We start from the raw sequence: 15640 nt of genomic DNA, 5'->3' as shown, positions 1-15640 counted from the left end.
AAAAAAAAAAGAAAAGTCTATTGACGAAACAACCCCTTTAAATCCCCCTACTCTGATAGGACACTAGTAATTATGAGGCATAACGGCGGTAGACATTTTTGGGTGCATTTATTTTTTATTTAAATTAATGTATTTTTGCAATAGGATATAATAAAAAATGTTGCACAGTCTGACTTCTGCAGCTTCTACATATCACTGTATACAGCAAGCTGCAGAAAGCATCTCCCTTCAGATCCATCATTGTACTGAACTGAGAGCTCACTTTCTCCTCTTCTGAATGTTCTTATCAGCTAATTTATGACCACAAATCAACTGATAAGTATGTTCAGGAAAGGAGAGATGAGGGCTGAAATCTAAAGGCTGATTTACACGCAACGATTATCGCTCAAAATTCGTCCAAATGACGACTTTTGAGCGACAGCCGTTGTACTCTTCGTCCATCACCGAGTTCAGCTCAGCTTAAAATCCGTCATCCCTGATGAGAGGGACCGCAAACTGAGTTCTCCATGGGCAGCGCTGATAACATTCTTTCAGCTGCTGTCCCGCTGGAGCACAATAGTGATTTATTTAGAGAACAGACATCCTGCTGTTCTCTAAATACATTCAAATGAAGCTAGTTAGCGACTAATGGGCCAATTAGCCCATTCGTAGTTAATGCAAAATGATCGCTCAAAACTGTCAGTTTTTGACGAGTATTGAGTGATCATCTGTATGCGTAGATGGGGCTTAAGCCATCAGTCCAGCCTCATTCACCGATCTGAAGGCCGATGCTCTCTGCAGATCCAGCGAGCCTCAAGTTATACCACTGGTTATGGCATTGACCTGGCTACTGATGAAAAGTGGTCATCCCGGGCTTGCCTCTGTTAAAGGAGTATTCCGATCTCAGTCTTTTATGGCATAACCACAGGATCTATCTTCAGTTATGGCCCAACCCCTTGCCCCCGGCCACCCTGAATATGGCAGCTCCTTGTATTACACTGTTTGCATAACACTCATTGACTTCTATGGGAGTTATGGAAACACACTAGCTCCACTGAGTTCGGCTGTCTCCGTCTTCCCGGCCACCTCGTAATCGGCGATGTTCCCATCTTGACCATTTCTGGCCGAGATGCAAACGCTCCTTTAAGTATCCGAGAATTAGTGGTTTTCTACTCCTTGATAAAAACTGGCCCTAAGTCATGTACATTTCCTCTCCCCTCCAATAAATCTGATTTTGACAGGGAACAGATGTCGCATATAAATAGCACAATTTGTCAAAAGTGCAGTGATGGGTTCAGAAAAACAATTTTTAGTTAAACAGCATGAAATGTAATGAAAATATAATCATGGGAGAGAGAATATCATCCTCTAATATTTTATACCATCTAAAACAATTTAAGGAGTGACAATAAATGAGCTCCTTGGGGAGCGCGGCTGGAGGAGAGGAGTAATGATCTCTTCCTACTTCATTAATATCTACTTAATCTATCATAACACATTAGGAATGAATTCACAGTTTATCCAGTGAGACTCCTGACCTTGACTGTGTCCTTCACAGACACCAGCAATGTGTCTCCCATGTACCCATTTATATCAGTCCCATCTACCTACGCTTCATGGCATTTTTTAGCATAAAGCATTGAAATTCAAGAATTGCTGAGGATTTCATAGATTTTTTTCCCTTATTGTTTCATTCCTTTAATGTGGCCTGTTAGGTGCCGCATTATCAGGTATCCTGGATTATCAGATGATCATAGCAAAGTAGAGAAACTTCAGCATGGCCGACTGAAATCAAAGGATTGTCCTAATTGTTGCACTTTACTTGCGAAGTTCTAAATGACTTTTCTGTAACCATCTGATTATTCTCTGCCTCTTGCCATCAGGTTAGTCGAGTTTAGTTTAAAAACTGTGTTTCAAAATGGCTTCCTAACGTATCTTTAACCCCACAAGGACCAGACACTTTTCTGTTCTTCCTTTTTTTACCTGCACATTTTAAGAGCCATAGCTTGTATAGGGAATGTGTCATCCGAAAATGACCGGTTATATCGATCAAATTTTTGTGTTTAAACAAATTTTTAAGGATGCTTCGGTGAATTTAAAAAAAAATAAATTGTCAACATATATTCATTTCAGTTTTATTTATTCTTTTAATCCTAAAAAATCCTGTATTTTTCCCACTGACCACAGAACCTATTAAAACGCCAATACTTTGTGATTTGTAAAGAAAGCTTTGCAGCAGTCATCTCACTAACATCACAAATAGGATTACACCGAGAGGTAACACCTATATGTACCGTATATACCGGCGTATAAGGCGACGGGGCGTATAAGGCGACCCCCCAACTGTCACCTTATACGCCGGTAATATAGTGTAAAAAAAAAAATCATTACTCACCTCCCCCGGCGTTCTGTCGCGCTCCGGCAGGATGTCGCTCGCTCCTCGTCCCCGGCGCAGCATTGCTTTCTGAATGCGGGGCTTGAAATCCCCGCCTCCAGAAAGCTAATACACACGCCGTCAGCCAGTTACAGCCATTCAATGACAGCATTGAATGGCTGTGATTGGCTGAAGGCGCACGTGGCTTCAGCCAATCACACTATTCAATTACATCATTGAATGGGTGTGATTGGCTGAAGCCACGAAGCACACACTCAGCAGCACTGTGGAGGATATTATACAGCAGTAATGAGCAGTGTGATAATGAGGAGAATAATCAATGCCAGCTGTCAACGTAGTCTATTTGTTAGTACCAATATATTGTGGGTTTGCTATATCCTGTAACTGGGCCTGTATATGCTGCTTTGACATTTGTCCTGTATTGGCCATTACCAAATGTTCTTTACATAAACTAATATAAACAAGGTATGCAGGGACATTAGTCTTGGAAATCCAATGTCCCCTGTATAGTTATACCCTAAACAATCCAGTGTGCTAGCAATGTGTTAAAATAATTAACTCCTAAATGACTGATCAAAAATGGGTCAATCAATATGTGAAGTGGTCCTTATTGACAGTTATCCAGAATTTCTCCTTATAAGCAATTGCCAGGATGTGGGAAGTAGATTCTGTTGCTGCCCTTAGGGTGCATTCACACGAACATATATCGGCTCGGTTTTCACGCCGAGCCGATATACGTTGTCCTCATGTGCAGGGGGGGGGAGGCTGGAAGAGCCCAGGAGCAGGAACTGAGCTCCCGCCCCCTTTCTGCCTCCTCTCCACCTCTCTGCACTATTTTCAATGGGGAGGGGCGGGGGCGGGGCTAATTCACGGACCTTAGCCCCTCCCCCGTCCCGCCTCCTCTCATTGAAAAAAGTGCAGAGGGGCGGAGAGGAGGCAGAGAGGGGGCGGGAGCCTCAGTTCCTGCTTCTGGCTCTTCCAGGCTCCCCCCGCTGCAGATGAGGAGGACATATATCGGCTCGGCGTGAAAACCGAGCCGATATACGTTCATGTGAATGCACCCTTAAGACTGGATCTCTGTGATCACATGTTCTTTTGTCCTATTATTTCTTACTTAAATTAAGGAATAAAGGAAGCAGCAGCATCTATGTGTGTCTTTCTGCTCCTCTGTCTATGCTGCTTCTTCCTCCACCCTAGCCTATTCATAGACAACTATAGCAACATGTAAACTGAGCCCTCAGTGAGCTGCTCCATCTCAAGATTGATTTTAGCAGTATTTCAGAGTGAATGATTAATACAGGAGGCAGGGAGAATAAGTGATGTCTTAAAAGCGGAGAAAGGAGCATATTTTACTAATAACATATATTACAAAGTTCACTTGGATATTGAATTATGCTAAATTTGTTGAAACGACAGGACCTATTTAAATCTTAACATGCTAGCCCTCAGCATTCACTACTGGAGGCAGTCTAATGCATACTGACCTACTGTATCCAACGAATAACAGTATTTTGTTAGCTCATAAGCTCCCTCTAGTGGTGGCAGCAAAAACCAAGTACATTATGTTTTTTTAAATTTATGTTAATGCTGGAAATTTGGTATCAGACAAAATCTGACCTCTGACTAATAAAGAAATACGTTAGTTAAGTAATCAGTACAGAATTTTGAACCTGTTTAGGGGAGGAAAAACCCAAGATGGTATTCATGGCCTTTTCACGTTAACGGGGGTATACCTGTTTCAATAACTAAATTTTGTCCATTGAATCTTCATTAGCTCAAGAGAATTAAAAACTTCATACAGTTTTAAACCTTTCACCTATAGACAGGATAGGGCGTAGTAGTGTGATTAGAGGGGGTCTCACCTCTGGGACATCCATCATCATGAAATTAGGAGTCCCGTATTCCTCCTTATTAATGAAGTGTTGGTGGAGCTTGCACTATCACTCCATTTATCTCTGGAACTGCTGAAAAGAAGCAGAGGACAGCAAAAAAAATCTAAAAAAAAAAAAGATATTCCATTGAAATCAGTGAGGAATTTATGTATCCAACACTTACACCAGCAGCAAGGATGAACAACATGCAACAATGACTAATTGTATCAAATGTCAAACGTGAGCGATACAACCGAAATCTTGACCTGCAAATGACCTACAAATTAAAAAAGCCTCCCAGCTCCCATTCGAGCAGATGTTGAAAGGGCAAGGCCTTGAGCTGGAGATATATATAATTAGCAAGGGGCTCAAGAATGGGTTTAAGTTGGATTATGCTAATTCTGATTTCAGTAACAGCATTGAAAACCCTTCCAGATGAACCAACAGTGTTGCGATAAGCTGATTTGTATAATTTGAATAAAACCGTTTATATGATTTTAATGCCGTTACGGAATTATCTCCCAAGAGGTCACGCCATGTAGAGCCGCTCTTTTGAAAATTGGATGAAAGAGTCTCGAAACTCATCTGTGGCATTCTAATTTACGGCTTACACCGACCTGCGGATTCGCACATTCACTGACCACGTTATTTATTTTAACGTCTTGCCAGTTTGATCCTATTAAACGCAACCACGGCTCTGTGCCCGACAAAATAGCATTTGCATTAAAATATTTGTGTTTTCTTTCCTTTTTAAAGCCGGTTTCTGTTTCCTTACCTTTGAAGTAACACAGGGCCAAGTGTACGGATTAAAAAAAGCTTTAGGTTTTTCCAAGTTTGGAGGAATTATAATAAAATGTAAAGTTCTGTGGGATGTCTGATATGCTTTCATAACCTACACCAGTGGGGACTAAATAGCAGATCGGGATCCACAACCAGACCCCATAAGGCTGACCAGTAGGTTTCACTCTTCGGCCTTTTGGCCCCTTCATAGGTTTGTGTTCCAGTGTTCTTCGTTAAAGTCTTAGGATGGCCTTATACAGGACAGCTATTGTCTGAATAGTCTCTTAATAAAAATGACTAACGTGTATGACCTACTAGTATTTGTGTGCTTTTACAAGAAACGATTGTTGTTCGCTTTCTCAATTTCGTGATCACTGAACAATTTGTTGGTAGGATTCACATGGGCCAAAACATAATTCATCAACTAGTTTGGGGGCGTGAAGTTCTTTGCCGGGGGTGTATTGGACCGTGCTGCTGCTCTGCTGTTTCTAATCCACTAACTGGTGAGATATATGTTAAACCAGCAATGGCTGAGGCTTCCTCTCATACATCTACCATGCTGCCTTGCATAGCCCTCTTCTAGTCTTCTGCAAGGTAGCATCTGAATGCCTTCCCCTCTGTTGCATTTAGTAACTAGCAGTGGCCCCAAGTCCCTGTTGCTAGAGAAGCCAAATGCCTAACAACAGGTAGTGGATTGCAAAAGTGTTGGAAGGAGACTCCTAGTGGCAGACACTTAAATTAGATTTTCAGTGACAAAAAAATTCAAATATATTACGGGATTGATGCATACATACGTAGGCTGTTAAATGAGCAGACTTCGTATGAAAAATTAGTGTTCATTCAAGCAGCATCATGTAAATAAAGGGAAACTGTTGTGTTGAAAATGCTGTCCAATCTACCAACAGCATATTATAGAGCAGAAGGAGCTGAGTGTGTGTGTGTGTATATATATATATATATATCCTTGTGCGTAAAGATTCAGTATAACTTGTATGTTATTCAATGAAATCCCTGCTCGTTCTATGCTTAGGGGTCCAGTGGGCATTCATATCAGGGATTGACATCCCTTCCTGTAATCAGTGAATCACTGTACTTCTAGAGAGAGCTGTTAAAGGGGTTGTCCACTTGTAAACTATTGATAGCCTATCCTTAGGTTAGGCAGGCAATTGTAGATCGGTGAGGGGCTGCCATCTGGGACCACCGCCAATCAGCAGTAAGCTGGGTCTTTGTGCTTATGCACTGAGCTGATTTCCGCAGGAAGCAGACAGATCCATTACCACTGCAGTGGCCAGGCTTGGTATTTCAGGCATTCAAGTGAATGGAAACTTGGCTTTCAGTACCAAGCCTGGCCACTGCAGTGAGAATGGAGCTGTCTGCTTCCTGCAGAAATCGGCTCAGTGCATGAGCACAAAGGCCCAGTTACCCTTGCTGAACTACTATTGAAAGTTTACAACTGGACAACTTCTTTAAACACTGCTAAGACCACCCAATGGACTCCTAAGCCCAGAATGGTAATTTAGATCATGTTATACTGAACCTTTTGTTACAAAACTATGTATCAACCAGCTCAGCTCCCCCTGCGCTGTAACACACTGCCTGTAACCTGACTGACTCCCTTTAAGGTGTTTTACCAAATGTAGTATTTTAAGTGAATTATTAGCAAATATTTTCATTGTAGGTTTTATGGGTTTTTAAAGAGCCACTTCCGTGAAATTTGTTTATTGATTATGTAAGTAGACCCCCAGCATATATATAAATCGATTAATATGACTTGGGGCTCATTTCACTGCGTATTACGCGCATGATGTACGCTGTGAATGGAGTTAATGGAAGTACATTGATTTTCATTGATCCATTCACATTAGTGTATATACAATGCCATGGAAATGAGCCCTTTATTAATTATTCCTTTCCATCTGAATCCTGAAGTTCTTCTCTTCAGGTGGGTCATGTGATCTCATTCTGACCACCTGAGAGTCACTTAGCCTTATGTTCCTCTCAAAAAGTGAGTTTTCCAGTCAGCATAATACCTATGTGAAGGACCCTACCACACAAGCTCTTTAGAGGGAGACACAGAAACTCCTATCATAGTTACTGCTGATGATAAGAGGCCCCTGTCACACAGTTATAATGAAGGAGATGGATGATACTTCAGCATCATCACTGTATACATTGCAAAATCAATAAAATACTGTAAATGCCCTATTAAAACTGAACTGAGAGGTAGTCTTTAAATAAGGCACAAAGGCCATCAATTCAATATAAGGGATCAGTAGGAAGTGCAGCATGCCAGATTGATGGCAATACTTGTTTGTGGCCTGATAGGATCAATTCTCTGCAGCCCACAATAAGCAGGCTGCACTGTATATGGTCCATATATACATAACAGCTCCATAATGCATGCCTGGACTTGGGATTCGTCCATCAAGGACTTGGAGATATTAGTGAAGAGCGAACTGAACTGTAGCAACCAATGCCAGGCAGCTGCTGACAAAGTACATGAGGTCAATGGTTGCATCATAGAGTGACTAGATATACGTGATAAGAACATAGTACATACAATACTTAGACATTTCTGCATGGACCATGATAATAGGGCGCTTATAATGAGACGAAAGCCAACATCTCAGCGGTGATGACACTGACCCGTGCATACCACTTTTTTTTCATTAACATGCCCCCTTTTGGTCTTTTTACATTTCAGCTTTTTCCCCCTTTTACATGCTATTTTTTGCCCCCTTTTACATTACAGTGTCCCCTTATAAATATGTGATAAAATAAAAAATATGACATACTCGCTTCCACTGTCGCTCCCCGGCCGCTGTACTCCCCACTGACTTCCGCGTTTGGCAGTCATGTGACACACACACGATCGCTGCGGACATTCCTGGACTCACTAACACTGAGACCGGGGATTGCCTACAGTGATCATGAATGTGTCACATGGTCGCCCAACCCGAAACTCAGTGGGGGGGGGCAGCAGCAGGAAATGACAGGAAAGGCGAGTAAGTAGTTTTGTATTTTGTGAATCAGACTAAATAAAATTAAAATGGGGGGGGGGGGGCGGCTGCTGTGCTGACTGCAGCCTGGGCCCTCTTCCCCTCCAGGGCCCCTGTGCACTGTGGGCCCTGGCACCTGCCCAGATTTTCTGGATACTGGCCCTGGGCCTGATGCATGCAATGCGCTGCGGCCAAGTGCTTACCTTGGCTCCTCCCACAGTGATGCAATTGCTGTAGACTTTGCAGCCATTGGGAAGGATTACCAATGACAGAATCACATGATGTATAATTGTCTTCCCTCACTTCTTGCTGCTGATCTGAATGGACTGTCATCTTCTGTGAAGAAAGGAGAAGATATGTTGTTTGAACGAGCAAATATTAGACTTTGCTCATTCGATCGTGCAGCCTGTTTATACAGGTAGATACATCGTTGACTCGTTCATGCAAGAAATCGTTCAGTCATTCATATTCCCTGTATAAGTGAATGAGAACGACTGAACGATCACTATTTAAACCGAACGATTAGTGCTCACTTTTGCTCGTTTGACCGATTTTTTTTTTGAAGGATGACCATTCGATGTAGAAGAGCCTTTATGCTGGTCATCCCTGCATTGGCACTATAGGGTTCACAGTTTGTACTGTTATTATCTAACATGGTTTGAGGGCAGTTGGTCCAAGATTTCTTGTCCTTTAATAAGGAAAAACTCATCCGGGCGGACAGTTCGTCCAATCTCAACTTGTCCTATATATCACTACTGTGTCCCTCCTGCTGGTCTCTGGAGCTGCAGCAGGCTTCCGAGTAGTCCTCAACACCGGCAGAGCATCTCTTCCTGGTAACGGGGCTTGAATACCCCGCCTGCAGCAAGCAATTGCTCTGATTGGTTCACGAGCGCCACCTCAGCCAATCAAAGCAATCGCTCGCTGGAGGCGGGGTATTCAAGTCCTGTTACCAGCAAGAGATCCTCCGTCAATGTTGAGGACTACAAGGAAGTCTGCAGCAGTGCCAGAGACCAGCGGGAGGGACACAGATTATGCCTGTTAAGTGAGTATTGCTTTTTTTTAAATGTAGTGTAGCTAGGGTCTAATTTTGGGGTAGGGCTTATATTTCAAGCTCCCCTGAAAATCGGGGTAGGGCAAATTTTCAGGGAAGCACGGTATGCTCTACAAAACCTGTGATGATGTCACAGTCATGTGATCAGCTACAAATTTTTGAAATCACAACTTTTTTACTACAGTATTAGGTCAAGAGGTGGCAAGAGCAGTGATTTCATGTAGACTATATGTTTGAGAGGAGAACACACGTCTCTTTTCTTAAATATGGCATAAAGTATCAGTGGTAAAATTTCAAACGTCTTACTGGACGAGGAAAGCAATTGGATGAAATGGGGATTGGATGAAAGAAATTGGACGAAATGTCCTAGTGGACACGGGGAAAGCAATGGACAAAATCTATGGATTGGACGGGATTTGGATTTGATGTAAAAAGTTGGACGAAATGTCCTGAAACCTCTAACATTTCTGTTGTTCCTCATTCCCAGGTATTATTCTGCTCTGAAGACAATAGAACAACTTGAACATGTTTATCTCCCCAAAGTGTCCCAGTATCGCTTCTGCCAGATAATGGCGGAGAATCTTCCTAAATTACGAGAAGAGATCAAGGAGATCTCCATGTCTGGCCTCAAAGACTTTCTTGAAAGTATCAGGAAACATTCTGATAAAATTGGAGAGACTGCGATGAAACAGGTAATGTTTATTTCTTGCAACAGTCTACCCTTATATGAAGCCACGGGAGTTGGGGTATCCCGCGGCGGATCTTCGACGCCCGGGAGCAGGAGCCGCAGACGGATCTCCGCTGTCAGCCTAATCTGACAGATAGCCTGACCGCTTGACAGCCTGACAGCATGCTGCGAATTGCCGGCCGCGAGAGCGGAGAATCTCAATGATTCTCTGCTCGTGGACACGGGGCTGGCACTTTCAATAGCAACGCTATGGAAAGCTTCAGACGGCGTGATTCAAAATCGCGTCCGTGGACAGGGGGCCAGGCAAAAGACACGTTACAGTTCAAATTGTCTTTTCTACTTTTTTTGTGGAATTCTGAAGCAAAATACTGGCTTGTGAATGGCAAGCAACAGTAAAAAGAATGAGACCAGTAATAGGTTTTTTTCGTTAAGATCCCCCTTGTGATCGTCGAGTTGGCACCTGTATGTTACAGTTTTTGCCACTGCAGATTTACAGCAGATGCACTGTAGATGTTCGATGCCAGTGTGATCATACCAAGAGTGGATTAGGTTTATCATAGGCCCTGGGCTGTATGAAGATTGTGGGCTCCACCCCACAGTCTGATGATTTAATGATCTGATGCTTGCTGCATAGATACAGTACCAGAACCGAGCTTCCTACATAGATAAGGTACCAGAGTCAAGGTTACTGTGTAGGTCCAATACCAGAAGCAAGCTTTCTACATAGATAAGGTACCAGAGTCATGGTTACTATGTAGATCCGATACTAGAACCGAGCTTTCTGCATAGATAAAGTACCAGAGTCAAGGTTACTGCATGGATATGGTAACAGAACCAAGCTTACTGCACAGATACATTACCAGAACCAACCTTACTATAGTATATAGACACAGTAATAGAACCAAGCCTACTACATATATACGATAAGAAAACGAAGCTTACTACATAAACATGGTACTAAAATTGAGCTTATTACATAGATACAGTAGCGGAACAAAACTTACTAAATAGATGCAGTAGAGCAAACCATACTTACTACTCAGATATAGTACTGGAACAAAACTACTACATAGAAGTGGTAGCAGAACCAAACTTACTGCATAGATACAATATGAGAACCGAGCTTATTACATAGTTGCTGTACCAGAACCAAGCTTATTCCATTGTAAGGCTTCGTTCACATCAGCATTTGGGGCTTCATTGCTGAATTCCATTAAAATGCAGGACAAAATAGAGCTGCATGCAGGCAAAATCTGAAAAGACCCCATTAAAGTCTATAGGGTCCTTTCATTGCCATTCGGTTCTTTTCTTATCATAGAAAACCTATTTATTATATGTATAGTTCCCAAGACATTTGGCAGACAGGTGATTTTGCTAGAGAAGGCTGCAGTCAATCCAACAACTGCTGAAGGGGAATTGTAGTAGACCATTTTGAAAAAGAGGGGACTTCTATATGTTTTAACCCTTTAAAGACCAAGCGCATTAAATTTACAGCACTTGGTCCTGGGCTTTAATCCCGGCTGATAGCAGAAGTACGGCGCGGGGTTAAAGCTACTGCAATCAAGCAGGTCATTTTGTCTTCTCAATGAGCGCTATGTACCAAAGAGAGAAAGCCGAAGTGTTCTTTGTGCTATTTGGTTCAGTGATCACGTGACTGTCGGGTGCCTCCAGTCACAGCAGAGCTGCAGGGTCCTAGCACACCCTCAACAGCTCTGTTAGTGACTATTATAACTACAGGGGAATGCTTTCCTCTGTAACTGGGGCTCCTACAGATGCAACATCTACAGTGGAAAAGTGGGAAATTAAAAATAAAATAAAACAAGACAATGTAAATGGCCCCTAGAGGTCAACGGGGTCGTAGATGTTCAAAAAATTGGTACAAAAAATAAGTTTAAAAAATTACTGAATAGAATAAAAAAAAATGCATTAAAAAAAGAGAATGACCCGCTGCCGACGCCAACCTAAACCATCGCCATATGCGCCCTGTAATCCCCAATATATATATTTTTTTTACCCCCAAGAAAACTAAAAAAATGCAAAAAAGTCAATGAAAAAAAGATATAAAAAATAGCTCTACATGTCACGAAAAAAAAAAACGCAGTAAAAATAAGTAAAAAATAATTACTGTATTTTTGGCTCTAAAAGACGCACCCCTGTTTTAGGGCAGGAAAATAGGTAAAAAATATTCTGAACTCACCCAGGGACAGCACAGAGGATAGTGTCGGGCGACAGAGCATAAGAAGCAACAGAGCTCTGAGAAACCGGAGCTTCGTGTCACAGCGGCGCTTGTGTGCGGCAGGAGGAAGGGAAGATGCCGTTTGGTGGAAGTAGGGAGCAGCAGCAGTTCCTGCCGGCGCTCACTACTAATCAGCGGTACATATGGGCAGCAGTGGGGAGGAGAGAAAACTACTAACTGATTGTATATTTGTTAGTGCAATCGCGAGTTTAACGCACGATCGTGCTAACCAAATCGCGGTAACGTATGAAACTCACGGTCGTGTGAAAAAATGGCGATTGCAACGAATTTCGGCACATTCGCTCTATAAGAGGCAGCGACTTTATTCCCCTGCTTTGGAAGGAAAAAAGTGCGTCTTATAGAGCGAAAAATACGGTACTGAATAAACTAAAAAAAATACAAAAAAAAGAGAACGACCTTCTGACACCAACCAAAACCGTCACCATATGCGCCCTGTAATCCAAATTATATGTCAAACGTCCGAAACATAATTAGGAATCCATTCTCATACTTTATTTTAGCGTGAATATACTAATTTTAACCCCTTAATGACATGGCCTATTTTGGCATTGAGGACCAAGCGATTTTTTGGTATTTCTCCATCTCCATTTTTCAAAAGCCATAACATTTTTATTTTTCCGTGGACGTGGCCATATAAGGGCTTGTTTTTTGCGTGGCGATCTGTAGTTTTTATCTGTGCCACTTTTGGGTACATAGACAATATCGTAAATTTTTTTTTTTTATGATAACAGGGAGAGAAAACGCATCAATTCTGCCATAGATTTCTTTTTCTTTTTTTTACAGCGTTAATCATGCAGCATAAATGACACACTAAATTTTTTCTGCGGGTCGGTACGGTAACAACGATACCAAAATTGTTATATTTTTTTTAGGTTTTTACACTTTTTTTGCAATAAAACCCCCTTTTTTTTGGAAATCTTTTTTTTTTCTCTATAGCTGCATTCAAAGTCCTGTAACTTTTTTATTTTTCTATGTACGGAGCTCTATGAGGGCTTATTTTTTGCGAGACGAGCTGTAGTTTTTATTGGTACCATTTTGGGGAATGTACGGCTTTTTTGATCACTTATTGCATTTTTTGTGAGGCAAAATGCTAAAAATTAGCATTTTGCCTCTGTTTTTTAGCGGGTTTTTTTACGCTTTTTGTCGTACAAAATAAAAAGCATGTTCAACTTTTTGTACACGTCGTTACGGACGCGTTAATACCCAATATGTGGGGTTTTAATTTTTCTTCCCTTTTTTTATGCTAATATTAGAAAAAGCATAAAAAAAGGGGGTTTTTTTTACATTTTTTTTACACTTTTCTTTTCTTTTTTTTTACACTATTTGAGTCTCTCTGAGGGACTTGCAGCACTATGCCTATGATCGCTGTCATAAGGCATGGCAGAGCTACTGGTCTGCCATGCCTTATCGCTTGTACAGCGATTATAGGCACAGGCAGTACAGGACGCCAGTGTCTGGCGTCCTGTTGCCATGGTGACAGGCCGGGCTCTCGCAATGACATCGCGAGAGCCGGCCGGAGACACAGAGGGAGCGCGATCCCTCTGTGAACTCTTTCCCTGCCGCGATCTACTCAGATCGCAGCAGGGAAGGGGTTAACAGCGGGGGGCGCATCTCCGATGCAGCCGGCTCCCGCTGCGGGATAGAACGGGATCTTATGTGATCTCGCGCTATCCCCAGGACGTACCGGTACGTCCTGTTGCGGAAAGTACCAGGCTCCCAGGACGTACCGGTACGTCCTGGAGCGGGAAGGGGTTAAAAATAAACAAATATAAATTTTTTAAAAATATATTTTCTTTTACCCCCAATAAAAATAAAAAAAACGGAAAAAAAGTCAATGAAAAAAAGATATTAAAAAATAGCCATATATGTCACAAAAAAAGAACCGCAGTAAACATAATTTTGGTAGCTGAAGGAAAAAATAAAAAATTAATTAAAAAAATCGGGCCATAAAACCACAACATAGTTAAAATCCCTAAAAAGTGTCTGGTCCTTTTTGTGCAAAACACCCTGGTCTTTAACGGGTCAATAGGACGTGTGGACATGGGTTCACTTGTTGGGACGACCCATCTATGACATTAGTCAGAATTTTAGACCTATCCTACATCAGGATCTCGTTAAGCCTATGAATATGGTCATATCTAGCCTTTTCCTCTGCTGTCATGGTAGAAGGTGATATTCGTCACTTCTTATAACAGTAATCTATGTTTTATGTCTGTTTCCTCGATTAAAATAGGCTCAGCAACAGAAAACGTTTCATGCTGCACTGCACAGACAGACCAATGTTGCTTATAAGAAACCCATGTACATCATAAATGGTCATTCTGCGGGAGGGGAAGATGAGGTTACACCAAAAAGTCAAATGCTGGAAGATGAAGATACAGAGGAAGAGGTAATTCTAGGCACTTGGCATTGTTTTACTGGCATTTTGAAGAACATTTATACATCTCAACAGCTGCAAAGACCCACACCCCAATGGTTCTCCTAACATGAATGTACATCACTATAATGTTCTCTGGTAATCGAAAGTTTAGTTCAGTAGAACTGCAGAGGGGCTGGAACAAGCAGCCACAATGTGGACTATAACAAATGAGTTGGCGGATAAGCGCTCTAATTAATGATAATTTTAAATCAATTGATAGTAAAAAAGAGGGGATCGCCTGGTATGCAACACCCGTCAGAAGACAGGCATCCACACCACCAGTCCAAGGGATATCCAATGCCCAACCAGTCCAAGGGAACTTTGTGAGATAACTAATGCCCAACCAGTGCAAGGGAACCTTGTGAGATATCAATGCCCAACCAGTCCAAGAGAACCTTGTGAGATATCCAATGCCCAACCAGTCCAAGGGAACCTTGTGAGATATTCAATGCCCAACCAGTCCAAGGGAACCTTGTGAGATATCCAATTCCCAACCAGTCCAAGGGAACCTTGTGAGATATTCAATGCCCAACCAGTCCAAGGGAACCTTGTGAGATATCCAATGCCCAACCAGTCCAAGGGAACCTTGTGAGATATCCAATGCCCAACCAGTCCAAGGGAACCTTGTGAGATATCCAATGCCCAACCAGTCCAAGGGAACCTTGTGAGATATTCAATGCCCAACCAGTCCAAGAGAACCTTGTGAGATATCCAATGCCCAACCAGTTCAAGGGAACCTTGTCAGATATCCAATGCCCAACCAGTCCAAGGGAACCTTGTGAGATATCCAATGCCCAACCAGTCCAAGGGAACCTTGTGAGATATCCAATGCCCAACCAGTCCAAGGGAACCTTGTCAGATATCCAATGCCCAACCAGCCCGAGGGAACCTTGTGAGATATCCAATGCCCAACCAGTCCAAGGGAGCCTTGTGAGATATTCAATGCCCAACCAGTCCAAGGGAACCTTGTCAGATATCCAATGCCCAACCAGTCCAAGGGAACCTTGTCAGATATCCAATGCCCATCCAGTCCAAGGGAACCTTGTCAGATATCCAATGCCCAACCAGTCCAAGGGAACCTTGTCAGATATCCAATGCCCAACCAGTCCAAGGGAACCTTGTCAGATATCCAATGCCCAACCAGTCCAAGGGAACCTTGTCAGATATCCAATGCCCAACCAGTCCAAGGGAACCTTGTCAG

At 42.3% G+C, this 15640-nt stretch overlaps 1 protein-coding gene across 4 annotated transcripts in view; it reads left to right on the top strand.

The window, feature by feature from the left end:
- The window catches only part of EXOC6 (exocyst complex component 6), a 232202-nt gene that overhangs the window by 73655 nt on the left and 142907 nt on the right, over positions 1 to 15640 (top strand). For all 4 annotated transcript variants that reach the window (XM_066600991.1, XM_066600989.1, XM_066600990.1 and 1 more), the window contains exons 6-7: positions 9563 to 9767; positions 14254 to 14409. In XM_066600991.1, coding sequence (XP_066457088.1) covers positions 9563 to 9767; positions 14254 to 14409 — 361 coding nt within the window. The remainder of the gene's footprint in view (positions 1 to 9562; positions 9768 to 14253; positions 14410 to 15640) is intronic.

The sequence above is a fragment of the Eleutherodactylus coqui genome, chromosome 4, assembly GCF_035609145.1.
Source record: "Eleutherodactylus coqui strain aEleCoq1 chromosome 4, aEleCoq1.hap1, whole genome shotgun sequence".
Lineage (NCBI taxonomy): Eukaryota > Metazoa > Chordata > Amphibia > Anura > Eleutherodactylidae > Eleutherodactylus > Eleutherodactylus coqui.
Note: the sequence above shows the minus strand (reverse complement) of the source record. Positions and strands in the feature narration are given on the sequence as shown.